Source organism: Salvia splendens, chromosome 15 (genome assembly GCF_004379255.2).
Source record: "Salvia splendens isolate huo1 chromosome 15, SspV2, whole genome shotgun sequence".
NCBI lineage: Eukaryota > Viridiplantae > Streptophyta > Magnoliopsida > Lamiales > Lamiaceae > Salvia > Salvia splendens.
Window position 1 is genome coordinate 18,547,331 of NC_056046.1, and position 25,293 is coordinate 18,572,623.

Consider the following 25,293-nt stretch of genomic DNA (forward strand, 5'->3'; position numbering starts at 1 on the left):
TCATTGCATACATGATGCTCCCAACAACATTGGAGTAAGGGATTTTCTCCATTTCAAACCTCTGCTGGTCTGTTTTTGGCTTCTGCTCCACAGAAAGTCTGAAATGCTGAGCAAGTGGAGTTGAAGCTATTTTTGATCCATTCATCTAGAACTTTTTCACCAATCTTGAAATATAATCAGTTTGATTCAACCATATTTCCTTCTTGGCTCGATTTCTGACTATATTCATGCCCAATATCCTCTTAGCACTTCCCAAATCTTTCATATCAAACGCACATTTCAGATCATGCTTAATCTGCTGAATCTCCTCTTTGCTTGATCCAGCCACTAACATGTCATCTACATACAAGAGTAGATAAGCTACAGCTCTGCCTCCTTTCCTTTCGATGTACACACACTCATCAAACTTGGATCTGACAAAGCCATTTTTCAGTACATAGCTGTCAAATTTGAGATGCCATTGCCTACTTGCTTGTTTCAATCCATATATGCTTTTCTTTAGCAAGCATACCTTGTCTTCCTCTCCCACCTTCTCAAAACCCTCTGGCTGTTGCATGTAGATTGTCTCCACCAAGTCTCCATGTAAGAATGCTGTCTTTACATCCAGCTGTTCAAGTTCCCAATCCAACTTAGCAACCACAACCAATAGAGTTCTAATGGAAGTATGCTTGACAACCGGTGAGAACACCTCACTATAGTAAATTCCATATTCTTGAGTGAAGCCTCTAGCTACAAGTCTAGCTTTGAATCTGATCTTCTTGTTGTCAGCAGATTCAATCTTTTTCTTGAAAATCCACTTGCAGCTCACAACTCTCCTACCATCAACTTTGTCAATAAGCACCCATGTCCCATTTTTCAGTAGTGAGTCTATTTCCTCAATCATTGCTTTCATCCACTCACTTCTTTCCTTGCTATTCATGGCATCCTTGTAATTTGCTGGCTCCGCAAACTCTACCTCCTCAGCCACACACAAAGCAAAGTACAACATTTCTGAGTCTGCAAATCTGGCAGGCAGCTTGATGTTCCTTCTTCTGGTTCTATCTCGAGCCAGCTGGTAATGGCTGAGATCCTCAGTGTCTCCACCTGACTCATCTATTGGAATTTCATCATTCCCATCATCAGCTTCTCCTGAAACCACTCTCTCAGACTCCACCTCAGAAATCACAACTTCATCAATGCAGCAGCAGGTTTTCCAGAATCTTGTGATTTGTTGAGGGGCATCACAGACTCATTGAAAATCACATCTCGACTCACAATGATCTTGTGGTTCCCAGGTTCAATGCTCCATAGCCTATACCCTTTAACACCAGATTGGTTTCCCAGATGCACACACTTTACAGCTCTTGCATCCAACTTGCTTTGTTTCAGATGTGCATACGCTTGGCAGCCAAATATCCTGAGATTTGAGTAGTCTCCATAGGTTCCATACCATCTGAAATCAGGAGTATCCCCACCTATTGCAGAAGATGGACATTTATTTAATAGCTTGACTGCAGTAGCAGCAGCCTCTGCCCAGAACCTCTTCTCCAACCCTGAGCTGAGTAACATACACATCACCCTCTCCAAGATGGTTCGGTTGGCTCTCTCTGCAACCCCATTTTGTTGAGGGTTCAGAGGAGCCGTTCTGTGCCTCTTAATACCTCTCTCACTACAGAAACTCTCAAAGTCTTTGGACAAAAATTCCAGGCCATTGTCTGTTCTTAAACATCCCAATGTCCTGCCCTTTTCTTTCTCCACCAAGACACACCAATCTTTGAACCGAGTAAAGGCCTCTGACTTTTCTTTCAAGATGTATAACCACATCTTCCTAGAATAATCATCTATTATAGACATGTAATACCTTCCTCCACCAACAGAATTCACAGGAGAAGGCCCCCACAAGTCACTATGAGCATAGTCTAGAGGTGTTTGTGATGAGTGAGTACCTTTTGGATATGATAGTTTCTTAGACTTGCCAAGAATACACTCCTCACATGGTTCAACATTCTTTTCATCTGCAGCTTGGATCACTCCTCTTTTGACCAACTCTCTGATACTCTCATTTCCAGCATGTCCCATCCTCATATGCCAGATTTTCAGAGAGTCTGATGCAACTTGATTCAACTGTCCTCTATCAGCCTTCACTGCACTTCCACACAGGTAGTAGAGACTGCCCTTTCTCTCTCCAAGCATAACAACAGCAGATCCTCTTTAATCTTCATGACTCCACCTGAAGATTCAAAAGTGCATCCCCTTTTCTCAAGCATCCCCAATGATATCAAATTTCTTTTTACAGTGGGGATCAATCTGACATCACTCAGTATTTTCTCAGAACCATCATCTAATTTGAGCTTTACATCCCCCATGCCTTTTACATGGCAGACTTGATTGTTACCAAGGATCACCGTGCCTGTTGATTCTTTCAAGTCAGAGAAAAAATCCACAGTGGGACAAATATGGAAGCTGCATCCAGAGTCAAGAATCCAAGAACCACCATCTTCATACGACATAACATTTAAGACCTCAGGAGAGTCATCATTGTCCTCCACAAAATCAGTAGTATTCTTCCCTTGTGCAGCTTCACTTGCTTGTCTTTTCTTCCATGCAAAACAATCTTTCTTGATATGACCCGGTTTCTTGTACCAATAACAAGCCCGAGTCTCTTTTTGATCAGTCGTCGATGCCTTGGAACTCTCACCTTTCTTGAAGTTCTTCTTTGTCTTGAACCTTTTGATGTTCAAACTCTCAGGAATTACCTCCCCTGCCTTTGTGCCCTTTTTCTGCAAATCTTTGGCTCTAAGTGCATTTTGAACTTCGATGAAAGTGACTGTACCTTCCCTCCCAAATAGAATGGCATCACGAAATTGATCGTAGGATTTCGGTAAAGCGTTGAGCAGCAATATAGCTTTATCTTCTTCACCGATTGAGACATCAATGTTCTCCAAATCGTCCACCGCTTTATCAAAATCCTCCAGTTGCTCAATTATACCTCTTTCTTCCGAGAATCGGTACGAGTATAGTCTCTGTTTCATAAAGAGACGATTTGCTAAGGATTTCGTCATGTACAAATCCTCAAGCTTCTCAAGAATTCCAGCCGCGGTTGTCTCCTTTGCAACTTCCCGCAACACTTTGTCGCCCAAACACAACACCACCGTGCTGTGCGCCTTTGCAAGTATCTCTGCACGCTTCGCCTTTGCTTTATCATCGAGCACTGGCTCATCACCTCCCTTGCTCGCCGGCGTCAGAGCATCCGACAAACCCTGCTGGATCAGCATAGCCTTCATCTTCATCCTCCATAAACTGAAATCGTTCTTGCCCGTGAACTTCTCGGCTTCGAATCTTGAAGCCATCTCTCGCCACAACTCGATCTATCTTCGATTGATACTCTCGCCGGATAGTTCCCACAGACGGCGCCACTTGTTGGTTTTGCCGAGAAACACAATCGAAAAGTAAAGCAAGAATTTGAGAAGAAGAAATTGTATTGCTATCTTGATTCAATCTACAATCTCAGTTCAATCTCTGTTGAGTATATATCAAGAACAAAGCTAAGCTAAAACTATAACCGTTGCTAACAAACTATTAAATCCAACGGCTAGTTGAATCTAGAGGCTGAGATTTAATCTCAGCTTTAGGCGCGTCATCCAACGGCTCCTGAAGCTCTGGAGCGGCTGACTTGATTTCCTTACTCGACTTCATCCGATTCAGCTCAGCAACTTGGCCTACAATATTTACAGGGTTTATAACAGATTGGGGCTCATGCACATTGTGCGTTAAAAAAGGCCTAATTATAGTGTGCTACAAACGGATTAACCAAAACCAATCCAACCAAACCTAGCCGGCTAGCCCCTTAATTTTCCCATCAACTGGTCATGAGCAACCCTATTCGACACCTTAATTTGACTCTTCACATCATTATCCAACTCATTCACTATCCTTGTTTAGAGATAAACATAGTATTCAAACAAAATGTTTTATCATTATTTCATGTTAATACAAAATTTCAAGATTTGCATAATAATAGTACAACAAGTTTCATTCACTTTTCTAATATTTTTTGTCAATTTTATTTAAATAATATTAATTTATGCTCACATGAGATGCAAAATGTTTCAACATTTTTTCACATTGGTATAAAAAATTTCATTATTATTTCATATTTTGTACACTAGGTAAAAAGCTAACAATGTTTAAACATATGTAACAAAATATATTAAATGTAAATGAAACTATGATTATTTATTCAAACTACAAAATTTTTATACCAATATAAAATATTCCTTCCGTCTCTAGATTTTGTCCCTAAACTATTAACTTTCCCATGAGTAATATAAGTGGTAGTGTGGTAAAATAACCATAAACTTTGGCGTTTTTGTTTTATCCTCTAAAGGGTCATAAGGTTGATCTGGTTGGATTGCGGGTCATGAAAAATCTAATCTTTTACGTATGTTATCGCTGCTTCTCTTCACGTGGCGTATAATACATAAATGATAAACACTTATTTTGTGTGAATTTTTTATATCAATATATCCCATAAAATTTGTCACTTTTAATATTTGATAAGTTTTTCTTTTAATAAATTAATTCTCTCCTAACAATATTTTAATTTTTTTTTCACAGTATTTTTTTCTATTTAATCAACTTTACATTAAAATTTGAGCAATCCATGAACATTTATTTTATACTCCATGAATTTTATAACTATACGAGCAGATGATTCAAATCTATTTCCTTGTCAACAAAATTTGTGCACACATTTACATTATATATTTCCCATCAATAATAATCATAATAATAATTATATAAAAAAGAAACCCTCATTCAAAATGGCATAATATGAGTAGTCTTAGTATCATACCAAGAAATACCAGAAGTCTTTGATCCACACCGCAAAACCCTAAGCAAATCGGCGCACATCCTTCTCACCGCCGGCGAGCAACCGCTCTGCATCACCACCAGCACCTTCCCCATTCCATTCCCCTCCACCACCGCCGCCGCCGCCCTCTTGTCCCCGTGCAGACAGCACAGGCTCCACAGCACCGCCACCGCGTGCTCCGTCGCCGCCCCCGACACCTTCAGCAGCTTCTTCACCACCTCCGCCACGCAATTCCCGATCTCATTCCGCCCTTCCTTGCTCCCCGCCAACATCTCCAGAAGCCTCAGCGCCTTCTCAATCGACGCCGCGCTCATCTCCTTCTCCTTCTCCCTCTCCCCCATCGCAGCCGCCACCGCCGCCACCCCGCCCGCGCGCACGATTCTCGCCCTGTTCCTCTTCAATTGAGCCAACCGGATGAGCAAGCTCAGCGCCGCGCCGGAAGATTCGGAATCGGAGCTGGTGGAAATCAACTTGAGCAATTCGCGGTGGAAACCGTCATCTTCCGAAATCGAATTCGAATTGATCTCGACGCACTTATGTTTCGCTAGAAATTCGAGGAATTTCACCAGCGCATTCCTCAATCCCACCCTCCCCTGCTTCAACCCTAGCAAAATCCCCAATTTAAAATCGAAATTCCCCAAATCAATTTTTGACCTCAATGCTTCCGAATCGAGATGCTTGAGCAATATATTGCAAAACGAAACGATTCTCTCCAAAACAACTAAATCCCTAACTTCCCCGGCGAGGGAAATGATCGCCGGCAGGATCCCCGATGCGGCAGCGGCTAAGAACGCGGTGTTTTCTTCCGATTGAGCTGCGAAGGAGGTGAGGGAGGAGAGGTTTTGCGCGAGGAAGGAGGAGGATTTGAGAGAGAGGCGGTGGAGGAGTTGATTGGCTTGGTCAATGGAGATGGTTTGGGGGGGCGTGGAGGAGTCGGACCAGATCTGGATGAGGCGTTGGAGGGTGTGGTTGGGGGTGAGGTCTTTGGTGGGGAGGAGCTGCATGGTGGCGGGGCAGGTGTTGTTGCCGGCGTCGAGCCAGCGCTGGATGCTGGCGCGGTCGTAGGTGACGCCGGTGGAGAGGCTGACAGGGGATTTCATGATGTCGAGGGATATGGGGCAGCGGAAATGAGGGGGCATTGTGAAGTGGGGATCGTCGTCCATCACCATTGTTGAAGAAGAAGGGAGGGAGGGAGGGAGTGGAGTAGTATAGTCAGAGGAATGGATGTGATGTCATGGATTATTTTTCAAATTGGAGAAATATTCTGTTTGTTTGGAATTGGTATGGTCAATGAAAGGTTCTTGTGAGAGTAGTGTGTGTGTGTGTGTGTTTGCTGGAGAAGTCGTTTTGGGGAAGGTGGGTGGTGAGTGCTGCTGTTTGGTTCTTTCTCCACTTTCCGACTATCGTTTCATCTTTACCATTCAATTTCATTTATTGGTTCCCCCACCTCCACTTTACAATCTCACACTTTTTGAATTACTACTACTATCTACTATCTACTATCTACTAATTTTATAATTCAAATACATACTTATATTACTCTGAATACACTAGGGCCTTTTCCAATAATTCCTTTATCTGATAAAAAAATTATCTGTAAAATCAAAAATTCATTACCCCCAACAATTCGTCAAACCACTTCAGGCGCCTCAATAGTGTTTTATCTTTCTAGTTATTTTGATTCATTAAAACAAAATGACATAATTCAAACATTACCCTAACTTTTTCAAAAATACCATTTATCTTTTAAAACATAAGAGTATGGAAGATGTGTCATGTTGGCACTTGCATGCATGAAATATAGAGCATCCACAATGGTGGATGATCGTCCGACCATTGCAGCTCGTTGGACGAGTGAGTCGATCGAAAAATTCAGTCGCACATAAAGGGGCGCCCGACCGTCGTCCGTCTCCTCATCCGCACACTGCAGGAGCACGGACGACCGACGACAGATAATAAAAAATTAATTTTTAATTATAAAAAATAATTTATAATTATAAAAATTGGTTTTTAATTATAACATAATCATTTTTTAAATTAATTAAAACAAAAAAAAACTATAAACAATGATCCATACTGAAAGACAGAAATGTGAATTAGTGAAAGATTATATTTTGTAGAATATAATCCTTCACGCTAGAAGAGCAAGTTTTGCATTGCTTGAGTAAACCTTTTATAGGTAGGTCATCAACTCCAACTTTTATTGTAACTTTGATGTGAGATAAATGGTAGTGCTAGCAAATCGTGCAGATTGGGTCGTTATCGAGTCAACCTGATAACAACCCAACCCAATAAAGCCTAACCCGAACCCGACCTGTTAAGAAAATCGTAGAACCGAACACGAACCAGACCTGCTACCTCCAAATCCGAACACGACCTGCACCCGACACGAACCCGTTATCAACACGATATAATATGGGTTGACACGACATGATAACGACCCGAACTTGATATTACACGATTAAACCTTAATTTTTAACCTAATTTATAAGAAATAAAAAAATAAAGTAATATATATATATATATATATATATTTTAAAATAATAATAAAAATAATATTATTATTTCTTAATGGGTTACCTGTATCCGACCCGCATCCAACCCGAACCCAACCCAAAATTATCGAGTTCTTAATGGGTCAACCCGATAAGGACACGGACTCAATAAGACTTGACCCCCCAACCCAATAATTTCGTGCAGATTCGTGTCAGATTATCGTGTCGTGTCGAAAATTGTCAGCCCTAATAAATGGTAGTTTTATAGATGAGTTTTAACTCCAAGTTTCTTGGTGATTTCTATGTAGGACAATTAGTTTTACACTTAAAAAGAGAGTTTTTGTTGGTTTATGTAAAACTTTGTTTGATTTCTATACGAAATATATGTTTAGCCTAGTGGTAAATGTGTCTTGAAATTTTTTTACTTTTATTATACGTTTCTCATTTTATTCGATTTTTTTTCGTAATACTTTTTTCCTATAAGCATGTTTATATTTTATGGTAATAAATTTGACTTTTATTATATACTTTTCTCATTTTATTCGATTCTTTTTTTGTTTATACTTTTTTCCTATAAGCATGTTTATATTTTTATGGTAATGTAAATTTATTTAAGTAATGTAAGTGTTTTATTTAAATTTTTTATGTTTTATAGTAATATATTATATTTTGCTATTTATTATTTGAAAACAAAAAAAATTAAAATTAAATATAAAATTTATAACTTCTTTTGTTAAATTAAGTAATGTATTTTGCATTAAATTTAATATTTAATTTTACTATTTATAATATGCGAAAAAAAATAATACTAAAAATTAAATGAAAATGAGTTTAAATTGATAGGGCGGACACTAGGGCGAAACCACTGCAGAAGGAAGGGCCGGACTAAAAAATGCTGATGTGGCGACCACTAGGGTAGACGATCTTTCAACCACTGTGAATGCTCTTATGCATGATGATCTGACTTATTTCGAATTGTTATTATACTACTCCCTCTGTCCCTCTGTAGTAGAGGCATTTCATTTCGGCACAAGATTTAAGAAAAAATGTTTTATATGAGTTAAGTAAAAGGATAGTAAAGTAGAAAGGAAAAAAAGTAGAGAGATGAAGAGAGAGTAAAGTAAGAAAGAGTAAAGTACTTTTTGCCAAAAAAGGAAATGACTCAGCTACAGTGGACAACCCAAAGAGAAATACGACTCAGCTACAGAGAGAGTAATATTTATGGTATAAATAATGGCATACTCTTGAATAATGAAGGAGTACACGCATCCTTAATTTTAATGAATCTGAACTTAATACTAGTACTCCCTTCGTTCCACAAAAATATAGATATTTGAGACGGTACATGAATTAATGCACAATTAATAAAAATGAAATGTGATTCTTATTATGAGACGAACCGAAATGACAAAATGTGACTCTTATTGTGGGACAAAAGTAATACTCCCTCCGTCCGCGAATAGGAGTCCCATTTTTATCCGGCACGGGTTTTAAGAAATGTTAAAAAAAGTGGGTGGAAGAAAGTTAGTGGAATATGAGTCCCACTTGTATATATTAGTTTTAAATGATATGTGAGTGGAATGTGTGGGCCTCTTACCATTTATAGTAATAATGAACCGGGACTCCTATTCGCGGACGTACTAAAATGGCAAAACGAGACTCCTATTCGCGGACAGAGGGAGTAATAACTAAAAATGAAATTTGTTTCTATTAAAGTTTCAAAATCTCGTAATAAATTACTAAAATTGTAATACTCCCTTCACCCATACTCAAGATGTCCACGTTCTTGAGTGACACGAGGTTTTATAAGAAGTTGTTAGGTGGATTAAATAGAGAGGAAAAATAATAGTTGAATATTTTAATGAAGAGAGATGAGAGAAAGATTTATTTCCAAGTATAGAAAGTTGATATTTTAAGTTGAACAAACTAAAAGAAAAAGTGGAAATCTTGGGTGAGACGAAAGGAGTACTTATAATATTTAGGCTACTAATTCCTAAAATCAAAAACATTTGCTGGAATTTGGTATTCCCACGAATATAGAACCTGGTCAAACAAATCATAAACTCATGCATTGTAATGAATTTTTTTGACAATTCTAGCGAGAATTCAAACCTAAATAACACATAGTACAACGCCGTTTACATGCATAGTAATGAATTTTTACGACAATTCTAGCGAAAATTTAAACCTAAATAACACACAGAATTACGCCGTTTACACACATTATCAACGATGTCATTTATAACATTGACTAATTTATTCACCTACATAATCTGATGTTTTATATTGACTTTAATTAAGGAGAACACGATAAAAAAAGAGAAATCTTATCTCACCAAAATCCGTAATAGTATTATGAATTCGAGTGAAAATGAGGAAAAAAGTACTACTCCCTCCGTCCCATAGTAAATGTCACATTTTCATTTTTAGTTTATCCCACAAAAGATGTCACGTTTCCTCTTTTGGAAAAAGTTTCCTCTCACATCAATTATAAAATTATATTTTCTCTCACCATTTAATACACAAAACAACATCTCCTAAAATATCATGCCATCTCCCAAGTGTGCCATCTTCTTTGGGAAAGAGGAAATATTATTTTTCAAATTTTCAATCTTACCTAGAAACATTAGCTATCCTCCTAGAGAGTAGTATATGAAAAGAATGGAGAACAATTAAAAATACGTGTATTAATTCAACCTTTTTATATCAAAGTAAACACGCCCACATCCGTCGTGGTGAAAATTTCAAATGATTGAGAATGAAGCTTGGTTATACTAATACTAATCATAAACGTAAGTAATGAATCCTAATTAAAGAAAAAAGTACTAATATAGTGGAGTAATGAATCATATAGTAAAAGATGGTTTTCTAGTCGTATAGCGTGCGCGTTACTACTGGAATCCCATAATCCTCGCAATTATTATTTATTATTAGTGGAGTGTTATATTATTATTACTCGTATTAGTGCCATTATAGTTAATTATTAGTATGACTTTAACTATCAGAAGCAATCAATTTCACGAATTATCACGGACGCAATTAGATTTAATATATTCAAAGGGTTTAGGGTTTAGGATTATTTTATCAGATTTTTTTAATTGTTTTTGTGATAAGAACATCAATTAACTCCCAGTTTAAGAGCATTAGCAATGGTGCCCGTCCCGGCGGAATTCCGACCGGCGTGTCGGAAGTCTGCGTGGGACGTCCGCCATTGTGCAAGGGAGACACGGATACGGACATCCGTTGCGGACACCGGAGTTCCGCAGATAACCGTCGCGACGTCCGTGCGGATGTTCGCCATTGCGTTGACTCCCACGGACGTCCGCGCGGACGTCCCGATTATTGCATTAATTTCTTTTTTAATAATTATGTATTTTTTTAATTAAGTATGTTTTTTTAAAATAAAGTGGTTTCATTTTCCCCGTATTTGTGTCGAAATTTTAATTCCGTAAATTGTTTAATTTGTGAATTTTTATTGTGGGAAGTCCGTCGGGATGTCCGACACTGTGCAGTGGGATGTCCGTATGACGTGGCATCCGCAGTGAGATGTCCGTATGACGTGGTAGGAGGTGTTTTTGGGATGTCCACGGGGATGTCCGCTGGGACATCCGCACCACTAAAATGCCCTAACAATGCTCTCGAGATTGCTGTGATCATTATTCATTATTACAGCGCTGTCATCAACTCATCATTTAGATGTATTAGTAATACCAAAAAGAATTACAGAACATAATAGTTTAGATGTAAAATGAATTAACTGGCATAGTTTCAAACTATTAATGGAGCCTTGTTAACCCGTTGGGCCTTCCAAAAAATAAATTTGTTAAAAGTAGACTTGTTTTTAAGTAGAAAATTAGATGGTGGAAATATGTATAGTAGTATAAGATATTGATAACACTACCTTTATGCTTGCTCCAATTTGAATTAATCGATTGTTGGTTTGGGCTTTTTATGGTTCAAAAACATTAGTAATTCTTAATATCGCCAAGAAAAAAAAGGTTAGTTGCCGACGGCAAACCTTGAGGAATGAGTGGGAGGGGAAGAAGGATTATGAACATAAAATTATTTTTTTAAAACTTTTTTAGTTCTTAGTGATATGAACAGTGATAATACTACCTCCGTATCATCATAAATTAATCGATTTTCATATATTGGCTAAAAATAAAATATTTGATCTCATTTACTTTACTTCATCTCATACTCTATTATCTCTTTATCTCTCTTACTTTTTCTTCTTTCCTATTTTATTCTCTTTACTTAATTCAATAAATATTATTTTCTTGAATCCCGTGCTAAAAAGAAAATCACTCACATATAGTGGGACAGAGAGAGTACTTTTTTAGGGGTGTCGTGGGTTGCACACCTCTGAGCAATCCGGCCATCTGCCACTGGTTGCTGATATGGCCACGGGTGCTAGGCGTCAAAAGTCTTCACTTCGACGTGAGCCATGGATTGATTGTGGTCGAAGGATGAGAGAAGACATGCCAAGGATCCAATAAAGCTAGAGGGCCTCCTGATGATACGACCATGGAAGCCGTGCATCGAGGATTTTACATACAGCTGGATTCAACCAGTGACCAACCTATCAACATGAAGTCCATATGCTCTGAAATTCCACCAACGTCTTCATCTTCGAAAGAGCTTCGCGTAGGTACCTTGCACGCCTCAATCGGAGTCTGGTGGAGAGAGTTATGGACGATTTACTAAAGTCACGCAGAAGAGAGGGCGAGTCCAGAGAAAAAGCGCGGCCGGGCGAAATGAGGCAGGAAAAACCCTCGGTCAGGCGTTTTGCACTTTTTTGGCCAGTTGAGGAAGAAAGTTCGCCCGGGCGGGCGTTTTGGGCCTTACAATTCACCCGACCGGGCCAATTGCACTGACTTAGATTTTGTGGGGTTTTTTCTTGAATTTTGGACCTTTAGTATAAATACTCATTTTTCATTCTAGATTGTGATTGAATTAAAGTTATCTCCCTAGGGAGTTCCTCTTTGAGGATTGTATCCAAAGTCCTTCATTGAAGGTTGCTTGTCCCTTTCCTTTGATTGATTCAAGTATAGGTATGCATCAATGGGAGTGTATCCATTGAGTAGTGGAGTCAAGGGGTGATTAGAGTTGATGAAAGTTGTCTAGGGTTGTTTCCATTGTTTTGGTCAAGGTCCTATGGTTGTAACTATAATTCCTCATCATATACACATTCTCTCATTTCTTATCTTCCATGGATCTCTATTTTGGGATTTAGTTTTTGTGGCTAGATCCGCCATATTTGTTATTTTGTGCTTTGTTGTTAGATCTACACTTTGGGCATAATTATTGGGTAATTATATGGATCTAAACAATCAAGATCCTTATCAGTTGCGGATGCCCTAAGAGTCCGACAAGCCACGTTACCTCTCCATCATCAAATTTTGAGCATCAAGATATTTCTATTACTCTCTCCAGTCCCATTAAAGTCTCATTTTGTCATTTTCATCTATTTCCCATTAAAAGTCTCATTTCACTTTTACTATGTTTGGCAAGTGGACCTCACATTCCACTGACTCACTAAACTAATATCTTATTATAAAATTTATATATAAAAATAAAACTCACCTTCTATTATCTTTTCCTACTACTTTCAATTCCGAAGTCAAATAATTTTTTTAAAATCAGTGTCGGTTAAATGGGACTATTGGAAGCAGAGGGAGTACATGAATTTGCATAGGTAAGACTTAAAAGTACTTTATTGGTATTGTTAGTACTTCATAATGTCTTTTATAAAACAAACAATTTTTATAATTTAAAATGAATAATTGGTATGTAAATATACAAACCCTTACACAATTAATAAATAACACAAATATATTTTGGTATAATAATACGTATACTTTCGATTCAAATAAACAATAACAGAAACATTCAAAATATAAAAAAAAAAGGAAAATGCAATTTTTTTGTCACGCAACTAAACCAATCGTTGTTCTCAGCTAGAATTTGACAATCTTAACTTTCTTTCTTCCTAGAGCAATTTGGCAAACCTGCAAAATCAACACAATTTGGTTATTAAGTAGTAGCTTAGCACATTTGCATAATCCATATACATACATACCATACATATATAATTAATAAGTAGCAATAATAAAAGATTAATTTAAAGAAGAAAAGAAAACTGACGTTTTCAATGAGCCCATATTGGTTCCCCCATTCTCAACAGGCTCATGAATTCCAGTTCGACAATTCATCCTTGAAAGTGGCTTATTCAACAGCTCTTCTCCAAGCTTCACACAATTTTCCAAATTCTCCCTCGTTGCCATATCCATATTCACTATGTCCCCAACCAGACTTTCATCCTATTTAATTTGTTTTTGCATTATTTTCAGTGTATTTTGTACTATTTTATTGACACAAATGTAATCAAATGCAAACTCTAAATATTGTATAAACTCTAAACTCTAATATAAACCATTAGAATATGTCAACAGATGACAAAATAACAACATAAAAAATGTTAACACAGTGTCAACGGTTGATGAGATATTTTTTGTTGCTGCTATTTTTTGTTGACATTTTCTAACAGTTTAGATCATAATTTGGAATTTTTACAATATATAAGAGTTTGCATTTATGACTACATGCCTGAAAAAGAACATACTTGAATACGAAGGTAGTTATGTTGTGAACGAAGCGCATCGAAAACGACAACGTTGTGAAAATCAACCATACCTCCACTGGATTGGTTATAAGCTCGTAGCAATGGACTTGGATTTACATACAGCCATCCCACCACTCCCCACTCTGAACATCATATTTTTCTTCATTCTTCCTCGTCCCCGTCCCCAACGATATTACCAGAACGCGCCCTAAGTCCATCCTCTCTTCCACATTATATTCCGAGAACTCTCTTATTACCTCCGAAATAGCAACTAATGTCTGAACACATTGTGTTTGAATTTATTGATTATGGTGTAATTAAGATAAAAAAAATTTGATTAAATTAAAGTTGATATGTGACGATCGATGTTACCGGATTATTAGCAGCCGTCAATGAGGTTGAATGTGTGGCCTTGGTTGTCAAAATAATGGGGAGGAAGGGCAGTTGGTGCAGCTGGAGTACTAATGCATATGTCTGATAACAAGGCATCCATTGCAGAGTTCTGTAGTGCCTGCTACAACTAATACAATCTATTAGAACACAAATCAACTTATTTAAGTTGGGCCAATTTTCATTGGATTTTCAGCATTTAGAAAAGCACTCCAAACTGTAAGTAGTCATTGATTTCAATACATATTTCTTGACACAAATCAACTTAATTAAGTTGGGCCAATTTATTTATTTAGCTATCAAGGGGATAATGAGAACTATATTTGTAAGGAGTATAATATGTTTCCAACAGTACCTTCTGATTGTCCATCAAACTCCTATAGTTAGCTAGTTTGAAGTCAGGAGTGTGATTAATACCAAATCAGTCTTAAACGCTAAACGTCGAACAACATCATTATAAGAGACATTACGTTGGTTGAGGAAATATTTTGGGACAATGCTCGAGATAAAAGGGGACGATGTCTTTGGCCGAATAAAGAGGCCGATTGTTGGCATCAGGTGCAGTTAGCATCGTTGTAACAAGACCGCCCGTACTCGTCCCAGCTATAACGTCAAAGTAATCTGCAATCCTTGCATCTTCACCATCTAGCTCCTATTTCAAAAAAGTTACTCAATTTAAAAAAAAAAAATTCAGGAACAAATTTTGATTGACCACGTTACAACTTTATAGCAAGATTATTGTTTCAAAATTTCAGCATTTTTTACAAAAATATTCCTGAATTTTACGGAAACATGAATTTATGAGTTGTACATGCATATATATAAAGCTATGTTATTAAAAGTTTGCATTTAATTATATAGATGAAAAAGAAGATGGAAAAAATGCATACCTGCAACTGGGATTCTAGATAAGCAAGCATAACTCCGGGGATGATTCCTCTAACACCTCCTCCATCAATGCTAAGAATAGTGATGAAATTTCCTCTTGATGAAGACTTACTCATTTTGAAATTATCTACGAATTGGAATGCTGCACAAATATGATCTATCTATAAAGTTATATATAATTCATTTTTAATAATTTATAAAACACATAAACAATTTGTGTGTTTTATATAGAAAGCATGCCTTCAATATGAGAAAAAGTAGTGAAAATTGAACAATTATAAGGAGCATATAAAGCAGTTTAGTTTAACTTAAACTCAAGTTTATGATTTCGAGTTTAATTCATTAATATACTCTTTACAATGTGAAGATAATTAACTGTATATTTCATAACACGCCGTATTATTATATTTAGTATAGACTTGGCCCAATTATCCATAAAAAATAAGAGCGCGAAACAAAGTCCGAGAGAAAGACATGCGATACGATGTCCAAGTTCATTATTTTAAAAGTTTGTCGGATACTACTACTACGGTATGGAATATTTCTTACTCCATCCATCCTAAGATAGTCGAGACATTTTATTTGAGCACGAGATTTAATAAATTAATTTATTAAATATTAAAGTGGAGAGAGTAAACAGTTTAAGAGGAGAAATAAAGATTTTTACTAAAAAAGAAAATAACTCAACTACCTTGAAACAAATTAAATAGAAATACGATTCAACACCTTGGAACATAGAGGGTATTATTTTTGAATTTATATAATTATGAATTAATATTTAGGCCGCTGGGCCAATAGTGTGAATATATGTGGTCTGCCAAACACAAAGGTTATAAATCTGAAAATGTTCAACTTAGGGGTGTGCATTCAGGTTTAGGTTCGGTTTTTTGCCATAACCGAACCGAACCCGAAAAACCGAATTTCGCCTAAAACTAAAACCGAACCGAAACCGAAAATCGAAAAACTGAAAATCGAAAAACTGAAAACCGAACTTAAAAACCCGAACTAAATCGAAAAACTGAAATTATATAAAAAATCGAAAAATCGAAAAACCTTAAACCGAAAACCGAATTAAAAAACCGAAAATCTGGAGAGAAAGAAAACAGTACATAAACTTATAAATTTTCAACCTACAAAACATAACATGATAAAAATGATAATATCCCTAATCCATCAAAGGCATCAACCAACAAATACAAATATGCAATCAACATTCCACAATAAAAAACATCAACCAAAATGTCTTCAATAGTTTCAACACATTACATCAAAATAAATCCAAAATGAAGTTCCATGACAAGTCTTCAATATTGTCCAAGTGCAAGCAAGTTTCAACAAATAATGGAGATTGATTAATTTGTTGAATCTTGAGTAGACATCAATGCAATACCTACACAAAAAGAGTTATATAAGTACTATAAATGAAATAATCAATAACAAAAAACTTAAATGTATAAAACTACCTTCTTCTATCTTTTGGACATCTTCAAGAATTTCTTCAACACTAAATCTGGAAGATTTGGAAGATTTGCGAAGCCAATTAGGGCTTTTACTTTTAGTTATAATTAAATAATAGTAACATATATATAATAAAATAAATAATTAAATAAATTCGGTTATTTGGTTTTTTTCTTCGCCCGAACCGAACCGAAAAACCGAAATTTTTGTATTTTCAAAACCGAACCGAACCGAACCGAAAAACCGAAATAACCGAACCAAATTTCAAAATTTCGGTTTGGTTCGGTTCGGATATTCGGTTTCCGGTTTTTTTGCTCACCCCTAGTTCAACTCCATCCATTTTAATTTTATACTCCCTCCATTTCATAGTAGTGGAGTCATTTTGGTACGTTCTATAATAGTGGAGTCATTTATCTTTTTAGTAAAAATCAACTCATTTCTTCTCACTTACTTTTTTTTTTCACACACACACAACAGAGTTCGAGATACATTGGCAAGCGAACCAGCCTCTTCCAGCCTCTCGTGGTCACGTCCAAACTAGCCCACCTCAGCCCCTCGTGGTCACGTCCGAACTAGCCTCCTCTTGGCTCGTAAGTTGACTACCCTCAGGCGGGTCCCGGACATGTAAGTCTACTACCCTCAGACAGGTCCAGGTCTGCACGCTTGCAAAGTCCCAAGGCAACAAGCCTTGAGCCCACAGGGAAATTAATCTCAGGTTGCGCCATCCAGGATTCGAACTTAGGACCTCCTGGATGGCGCCATATCCTTACCTCTCTTCTCAACCAGTTGAGCTAGGAGGTTTTACTCTCTGTTACTTATTCTCTCTTCATCTCTCTATCTTTTCATTTTCTATTTTATTCTCTCTTTACCTAACACTTAACACAAATTTTCTTAAATCCGTGCAAAAAAGAAACTCCTTCACTACTATGGAACGGATGTGTATGTACTAATAGGCGAAAATCAATTTCTAAAAGTAATTCTCATGGATTGTTATATTACATATTGGCAAAAACTTAGGTACGCGTGCCCTAACCATGCGCGAATTAATGCATTCATGGTTTAATTTGAGTATTTGAAGTAATATTCCGTAGAATTTTATGGGGTGGCGCGACAATTTGTTTTCTTGTTAAATCTTTTACTTTAATTGTACTTAGCAATATATTATTCGAGAAAGAGCTCATATTTAAGTATTATTTAAAGTGTTGTTGATGCTTAATATACTTTTGACAATTATAATTGTTTCCACGATTTAAATTTGGCAAAATAATAACCCGAACTTTGACAATGATGTCAATTTCCCACCCGTTAGCTGATGCATAATTTTTCGTAGGTTACTTGTTGGGGTTAGTCGAAATGACGCGGACTATTATGAACTACGTTGAAATGAGAGAAAGAGAATACAAATAGTGAAGTGAGATGGAGATAAAAGGAGAATGCGAGAGAAAAATCTTTATTATTTATGACATATTGTATCATTTTTTAAAACAATTAAGTGATGTTTCACGCCTTCAATCAAGTAAGTGTCAACTCGTCTTCTGTGTCATTTTTAATAGTCCAAAATCTATCATTAGTGGGAAAATGACACCACGGTCAAAATTTATGATATTATTAGCTAAGTTTGAAATTTGTGGAGAAAATTAAAATTTTCAAAAGTCGTGTGATGGAGTATTATACTTTAATAACCCTTATTTAAAAGTGATTCTTACAAACAAAATTTAATATTTTTATGAATAAAAATTGTTTTTATAAAATCAAGGTTACTAGCATTATTTTAATAAATAAAAGTTACTCATATTTTATGAAAAAAAATTATATTTTTTATGAATAAACTTCATTATCTTAATAAATCACTTCACCCATTCCATAAAATAAGAAACTCTTTCCGTTTTAGTCCACTCCATAAACATTGTCACTCTACTCTATCAATTGTATATTATAACTTGTGTAATCCCAAAAGTCTCTATTTTTATGGGCCGGAAGTAATAAAAGGTATTGTTCCATTCAATAAAAGTTACTATTGTATTCTTTAAAAGAATTTACTCTCTCTGTCCCAAGTTACTTGAGTCGTATTGCATTTTAAGTTGTCCCTAGTTACTTGAGTCATTTCTCTTTTTTGGCTAAAAACAAAATATCTAATTACACCTACTTTATTCTTTCTTTTACTTTACTCTCTTTTCTCTCTCTTACTTTATTCTCTCATCTACTTTATTTAACTTATTAAACACAACTTTCTTAAATCTCGTGCCCAAAAGAAATGTCTCAAATAACATAGGACGAAGGGAATATTATCGTAACTAATAAAAATTATTATTTATTGATATATATGAATATATGATAACTTAAATCGTTCGACGTATTAAATAAAAAGGAAGGGTGTTAGAAGCTGCACTTCATCATCGAATAACTATGCTTGAGAATAAAATACATTTATTGTTAATGATATTTGTCACTCTAACGCCTGGAATTAGTATTCTTTTCAATAAAATTTATTATTCTAATGTACAAAAGTTATTTTTCATGTGAATAAAAATTATTCATGAAGTAGTAAAGTTATAATCTAGAAGAATTATTTTTTATTATAAATAAAAATTTTATTTTTATGAATGTATTACTCCCTCTGTCCCATAATAGATGTCACACTTTCCATTTTAGTTTGTCCCACAAAAGATATCACATTTATTTTTTTTGGAAAAAACTCCCTCTCACATAAATATAAACGTACTATTTTCACTCTCCACCTAACACACAAAACAACATTTCTTAAAATCTCGTGTCATTCTCCAAGTGTGTCATCTATGATGGGATGGAGAGAGTACTACTTATGAGTCTCATTATATGCAATTCCACTCCATTGCACAACTGCGTGACTAGACCAAATTAGGGTTTTAGATCTAGTTTTTCATGGATGAGATGCGCAAATGTATAAATTATTTTTGCCTTCATCATGAGCCTATTTTTACTTCAGCCCAGGACAAATAAGTCATAAAATTTTAGGAGGATTTAACTTCATTCCAGAATATATTACCTCATTTAAGTAGGTTATTACTTCATTCCAATTGGATTATTACTTCATTCCAATACAGACTGTTTCGCGGACGGAGACGTCAAGACCATCCCGTCGACGCTGTAAATATAAAATCTGACTCAATAGATAGCGATTCACTGATAATATCTTATTTGATACAGCCCAGAATTAAATTAACCAAACCCAATTTTAACTAATACTGAACCCAATTTATTGCCTATCTATTCCCCTAACTCTCTTTATCTTAGCGCTCTGCGTCTTAAAAATGCTTATATTTTCACTTCTTCTTTTATTCCTTTCACATGTTCTGTAGAATATATACATAAAATTTCTCATATTTTATTATCCTTCTTTTCTTCGAAATACTTGGAAAATAAGGGCATTTCTCAATGTAATTAGTCAAGGTAAGTAGCACACAAAATCTTCACTCTTGATACTGTGGCCAGAGGCAAAATCTTAGTGTGAGCCCACCAAATCAAACAGCACTTGAGTTATTACCTTATATTCATGTGCAGCTACACTAAGGGTGGTGGTTATTGAGTTTGTACTACCAAAACTAAAGTATTCCATTTGACAAACAAAATTTAACCTAATTAGAGCACATCACATCCCACGAATTTATTATGTAAGCCTTACAAGAGTACATTGGTAATGTATCTATACTACCTAAATCAAAATGGGAAAATTCTTATATAAGTGTTAAAAAAAATAATCAAATCTTAACAGTACATAACTCAATAACCAAACACAAAAGCCATTTTCAGATGTCACTTATGTCATTTTAGATTGATTTAGTTCATAACACAATTAGTTCATACGAGTTCATACCACTGGCGGATCTATTAAGGAACTAGGGGGTACGAGTGTATCCCCAAAATTTCGTGCTAATAGTGTATTGAACTAATGCAAATGACTTATATTATAATTGGTCTAGTGGTTGGATTCTTCAATTGTAGGGCAGGAAACGAGGGTTCGATTCCCTTCTGCCACGATTTTGGATGGGACCCATTTTACCCACACACTCTTTTATAGATCTCTTAGGATTTGTTTTTATTTTTTATTTTTCTCTTTGTACATTTTCTTTTCATTCATTTGTAGCATTATTTTTACACTCTTTTATACATCTATTTTGAAGTGTTTTTATTTTTATTTTTACTCTTAGTTACATTTTTTCCACGTAGCTCTATTATGGCTTTGTGTCCTTAAATTTGTGTTTTTTCTTGATATAAATTTCAAATCATAGTATATAAATATATAAAAATTATTTTTAATATAAATATGAGATATAAATTCTATAAAAAGTGTTAGGATGCATGTCTTTTTTTTTGTTTATAAAAGTAATTGAATTTTTTTTTGAATAAATTAAAAGATAACTTTTAATAAAAATAATATATTCTTTAAAAAGTAAAACAATTTTTTCAATAATAATTTTTATGCTATACGATAAAGTTTCTTAAGCAAAATTAAAAATAAAGATTTTATTTTAAAACGGATTAAAGAGAAGAGAATAGATCACTCGGATTTTGAAGTTATGTATTGTTGTTACACTTTATCGTACCCCCGAATCAAAAATCCTGGATCCGCCACTGGTTCATACCCATCTTATGAACTAAAAATGATTTTAAAATAACCTATGTATTCTTAATCTCGTCATTCAATTTTTAATCTAATAGTTGAGATTCGATCTCTAACTATACATAAAATTTAGTTATTTTTTTTATCACACATAAACTAACTCAATTTTATCATAGTCCAGTTATTACATGTCATACAACCAATGAAAATTGGTAAGATGCATGTTCACATGTAACAAGTTAATTAAGTTTACAACCCTAGCTTATGTATTTGAACAAACTTATTTTATAAGAACCAGAGATTAGAGACATACTGTGTGCGTTAATTTTTTTTCATTTTTTTTGAAAAATGACCAAAAATTGAGGACACAATTAAAAGCGCCTTAAGTCGAGGACACAGTTGTTCATTATACATTAATCTTTGTTTTTAGGACGTCTTTGTTTGTTTTCCATAATTTTGATTGGGGCACTAAAAATAAAGACATTCTTTAAATGTAGTTAGTGTATTTAGAAATACATATTCTTAGACCAACTTTTTTTATTGGACGAAACTAATAAATGAACTTTACTTAGTGACAATTATCGTTTAGTTGTAAATTTTTTTGGTAGTGCATAAGAAGATACGTATATTCGATTCTCTACTCCAACGTCAATTTAACACCCACACATATAATGTCAAATTACACATTCATGCTATGGTAGTCTAGGAAGAAGAGATAAAATACTATTTGCGGTAGATCTTCTCAACATGATTTGACAGCATGTTCTTCGTAGCTCCTTGGACAACTAAACAATCTTTTTTTTAGAATCAACAAAAAAATGTCTTTGTGCAACGCTAGTATATGTACATGAAATATCCCCAAATAAAAGCGAGCAAATAGGGCACTTTTTTAAACCAAAATATAGGTCGAATGGAATGATGAGGTTGAGTAAATATTTGATGATGTTGAGTGCCACTAAAATATTGATTTTATTCTCATTTTTTTAAATTTTATCAAATATCATAAAATTTAACGGTTTGATCAATTATATTTTAATTTATGAAACCTTTTATCTTAATAATTTCAACTTGTATCTATTTATATATTGTTTTTATGAAATTACAGTTTGATGTGAACATGGATCACGATTATGAAAATAATCTAAATGTGAGAAAGAGATCGATGATGATAACCATGATGTTTAGGGTGAAGATACCATGATAAATTATATTGATATACAAAATAATATGTTGTTGCATATATAGTTGATAAGCTTCAAAGAAATTAAGATGAAACTAATAAGTTCTCACAGATATTTTGAGGATATGAGTTCATAATAAGTTTATGTATATCGGAACAAATTTGATCATTAACCACAATAATTATTGTTTCAAGCGATTTAAATATTTATTTCTAAATATTAAAAAGCACGCATGCATTTGGTGATATTAGAGAGACGAACATCTGGAAGCAACCTCAAAAGAAATAAATTCCAGTATCAAAAATAAGATTTTTTGAGTTACTAAAAAAAGTAAGTCTTCATCAAATAGGCATGAAATTATATGAGAGAACACAAACATATTTAGAGTAAGTGGGCTCAAAAACATGAAATGGTGGGATCAAATTGCATATTGTCCCTTAATCTGCCTATATTTTATATGTGTAACAACATCGCAGCCTGTCAGAAATAATAATATATTTTTTACAAATAATAAAATTAGAAAAACTAATATAATTGCACAACCACCGCACCATTAACTTGAACCTTTGGAGTTAACGTGAAGCTGCATTTCTAATTTTATTTATTTATTCTCTCTTTTTTTTGTCTATTGATTCGCATTCTAAGTTTGACTGCACACACTTAGTGCTTATTTTGGTATAATTGAAAACTCATCACAACCCTAAAACTTCTGGTTTTATGTTTATACTTTTATTCTCTGATAGTATTATACAGCAAAGAAACATTGTAGTCTAATTTGGAAGATTCTCGAGCATATTTTGGAAGAATACTTTTTTTTATGGGAAAATGATGAATTGAATAATGGCGATATATATATGATGTGTAGGTATATTGATGCTACATTTATGTGAAGAATATGAAACAAATATAGAAAGATTCCAATTTATGAATCCATAGCTTTAGAACATGGTTGAGGAAAGGTAGGCCTAAGTATTTGGCAAAATTAAAGTTAAAGCAGACCTAAAAAGTAGAGTACAAATGCCAACAAATGGAAGCACAACACAATTGCAAGTTGCAAAAGACATGCAAGAATCTGGACAGGCTACCGCACACATGCATGCTAAGGGTGCATGTGTTTGCCCAGTGATAGTTTGGTTAATGTCAAAGGTCTGACTTTCAAATTCACTGTAATGTTGTCTTAAGATTTCTATTCATTTATCAATTAAAAATAATGAAACATAAGAGGATTAGTTGCGGATTTAATTTGAGTATATAAATCTCCAAGCTTACCGCCTTCCGCACCAAATGGAACTCAATATATAACATATCACAATATAACGGAGTAATGTATTTTGATCTTAACACAAAACGCAAACCAAATCCCGATCATGAGATTTTGCCAATCTGATGGTAAATAAAAATGAATCTTATATGGATATCATTATTAGTTAGTTTTTAGGTCATTTTATAAGATCCGGATTTGAGGTCATTTTTAGATCATTTTAGGTCATCTTTCTAAAATGACCTAAAAACTAACTTACAATGACCTCCATGTTTTTATTATGTTTTTGTATTAAAATTGGGTTTTGCATAAATCACAACCATATAACGTACGTACTAGTATTATTTACATTGTATGTTATCCTACTTTATCAATTTCCACTATTAGTTGGTGATAATGTGTTCTCCTATGTTATTATAAACTATACGTGTTTTTAACACCTATACCTATAGTTTGATGCATATTGTAATTAAACGAAGAGAGTAATATATTATAAATCATATTCAACCTTTATTCCAAAAAATTGAAGCATAAAAGAAAATTATACACCCTACCAACTTTGGATGTATCAACCTCTAACAATCATAGTTAAATAATTAAATAAAATAACCACACACCCGAGAGTAAACCCTAGCTAACGACTAAACAAAATAAAGCATATGAAATTAGAAAAAAATATTGTACTAAGTGAGACAGCATGAGTCTATAAATACCCCCAAGAGATAGGGGTTTGAAGCACCCTTGCACCTTTCTAGAACCCTAATTCTTAGCAATATGTCCCAAAACAAACTAATTCTTGCATTATTTCTCCTCGCCATTATTCTATCCCACGAAATCCAATCTACTCATTGCAGAAAAATGAAGAATAAGACCAAAAATGGTCATAACAAGTGTTTGAGTGCAATGGCGTGTGGTAGTAAGGCTGCATTTTCTCCGCCACCGCCACTGCCACCAACCACTGTAGCACCGCCACCGACTACTGGCCATGCTGAAGACTTCCGACCAACATCACCCGGCCACAGCCCGGGAATTGGACATTCTCTCTGATCAAATCGTGTTTCCTAATTATCTCATGCATGTGATGTATTATGTATTATCTCTTCGCATACTTTGTTCATCATTTTCATGTAACTCTAAGCATATTATTTTTAAGGTTTGTTTCTCTACTATTTCTTGTTATTTTTAAAATTATACTCTTGCTTCGTCTTTTTTCTAATGCCAATTTTACTCACAACCTAATTTGCATTCCAATAAGATAATTTCGGCGCATATGAAACATAGTAAAAGATTCAAAGTTCCAAATTTTACCACCTCACATGAACTATATATATAATACCTAAAGACATGGAAGCAAAAGATATTGCTTTGATGCAAATAAGTATATTATGATGTAATATACATCTCCCTCGTAAGTAGGATCTTACTAGCCGACAAGAAAATATGTCATAAATCCTATACGAACATTTCCTCATTGTGGTTCAAAACATATTGTAAGATTTTAGAGTTTAGGGTTTTGGCCTCATGTAAACGTCCCCCATCACGC

The 25,293-nt window shown here is 34.9% G+C and overlaps 1 protein-coding gene and 1 pseudogene across 2 annotated transcripts; both read right to left on the bottom strand.

Moving 5' to 3' along the window:
* Positions 1-3,440: 3,440 nt before the first annotated feature.
* On the bottom strand, positions 3,441-6,308 carry LOC121769416 (U-box domain-containing protein 27-like). Of its 2 annotated transcripts, XM_042166218.1 has the most exons (2): positions 4,835-6,308; positions 3,441-3,698 (listed from the first exon to the last, which is right to left on the bottom strand). In XM_042166218.1, exons 1-2 carry the CDS (start codon positions 6,019-6,021, stop codon positions 3,686-3,688), a joined length of 1,200 nt encoding a protein of 399 aa, XP_042022152.1. In that variant the 5' UTR covers positions 6,022-6,308; the 3' UTR covers positions 3,441-3,685. The 2 variants fall into 2 exon arrangements, with proteins under 2 accessions (XP_042022152.1, XP_042022151.1); XM_042166217.1 differs by lacking the exon at positions 3,441-3,698 and having other exon boundaries at positions 4,704-6,308.
* Positions 6,309-13,339: 7,031 nt separating this feature from the next.
* LOC121766812 lies at positions 13,340-15,366 on the bottom strand (annotated as a pseudogene).
* Between the last annotated feature and the right edge of the window lie 9,927 nt (positions 15,367-25,293).

Excerpts from the sequence above, each read along its gene's own strand:
- LOC121769416 (XM_042166217.1), bottom strand. The coding sequence starts at position 6,021 with ATGGTGATGGACGACGATCCCCACTTCACAATGCCCCCTCATTTCCGC.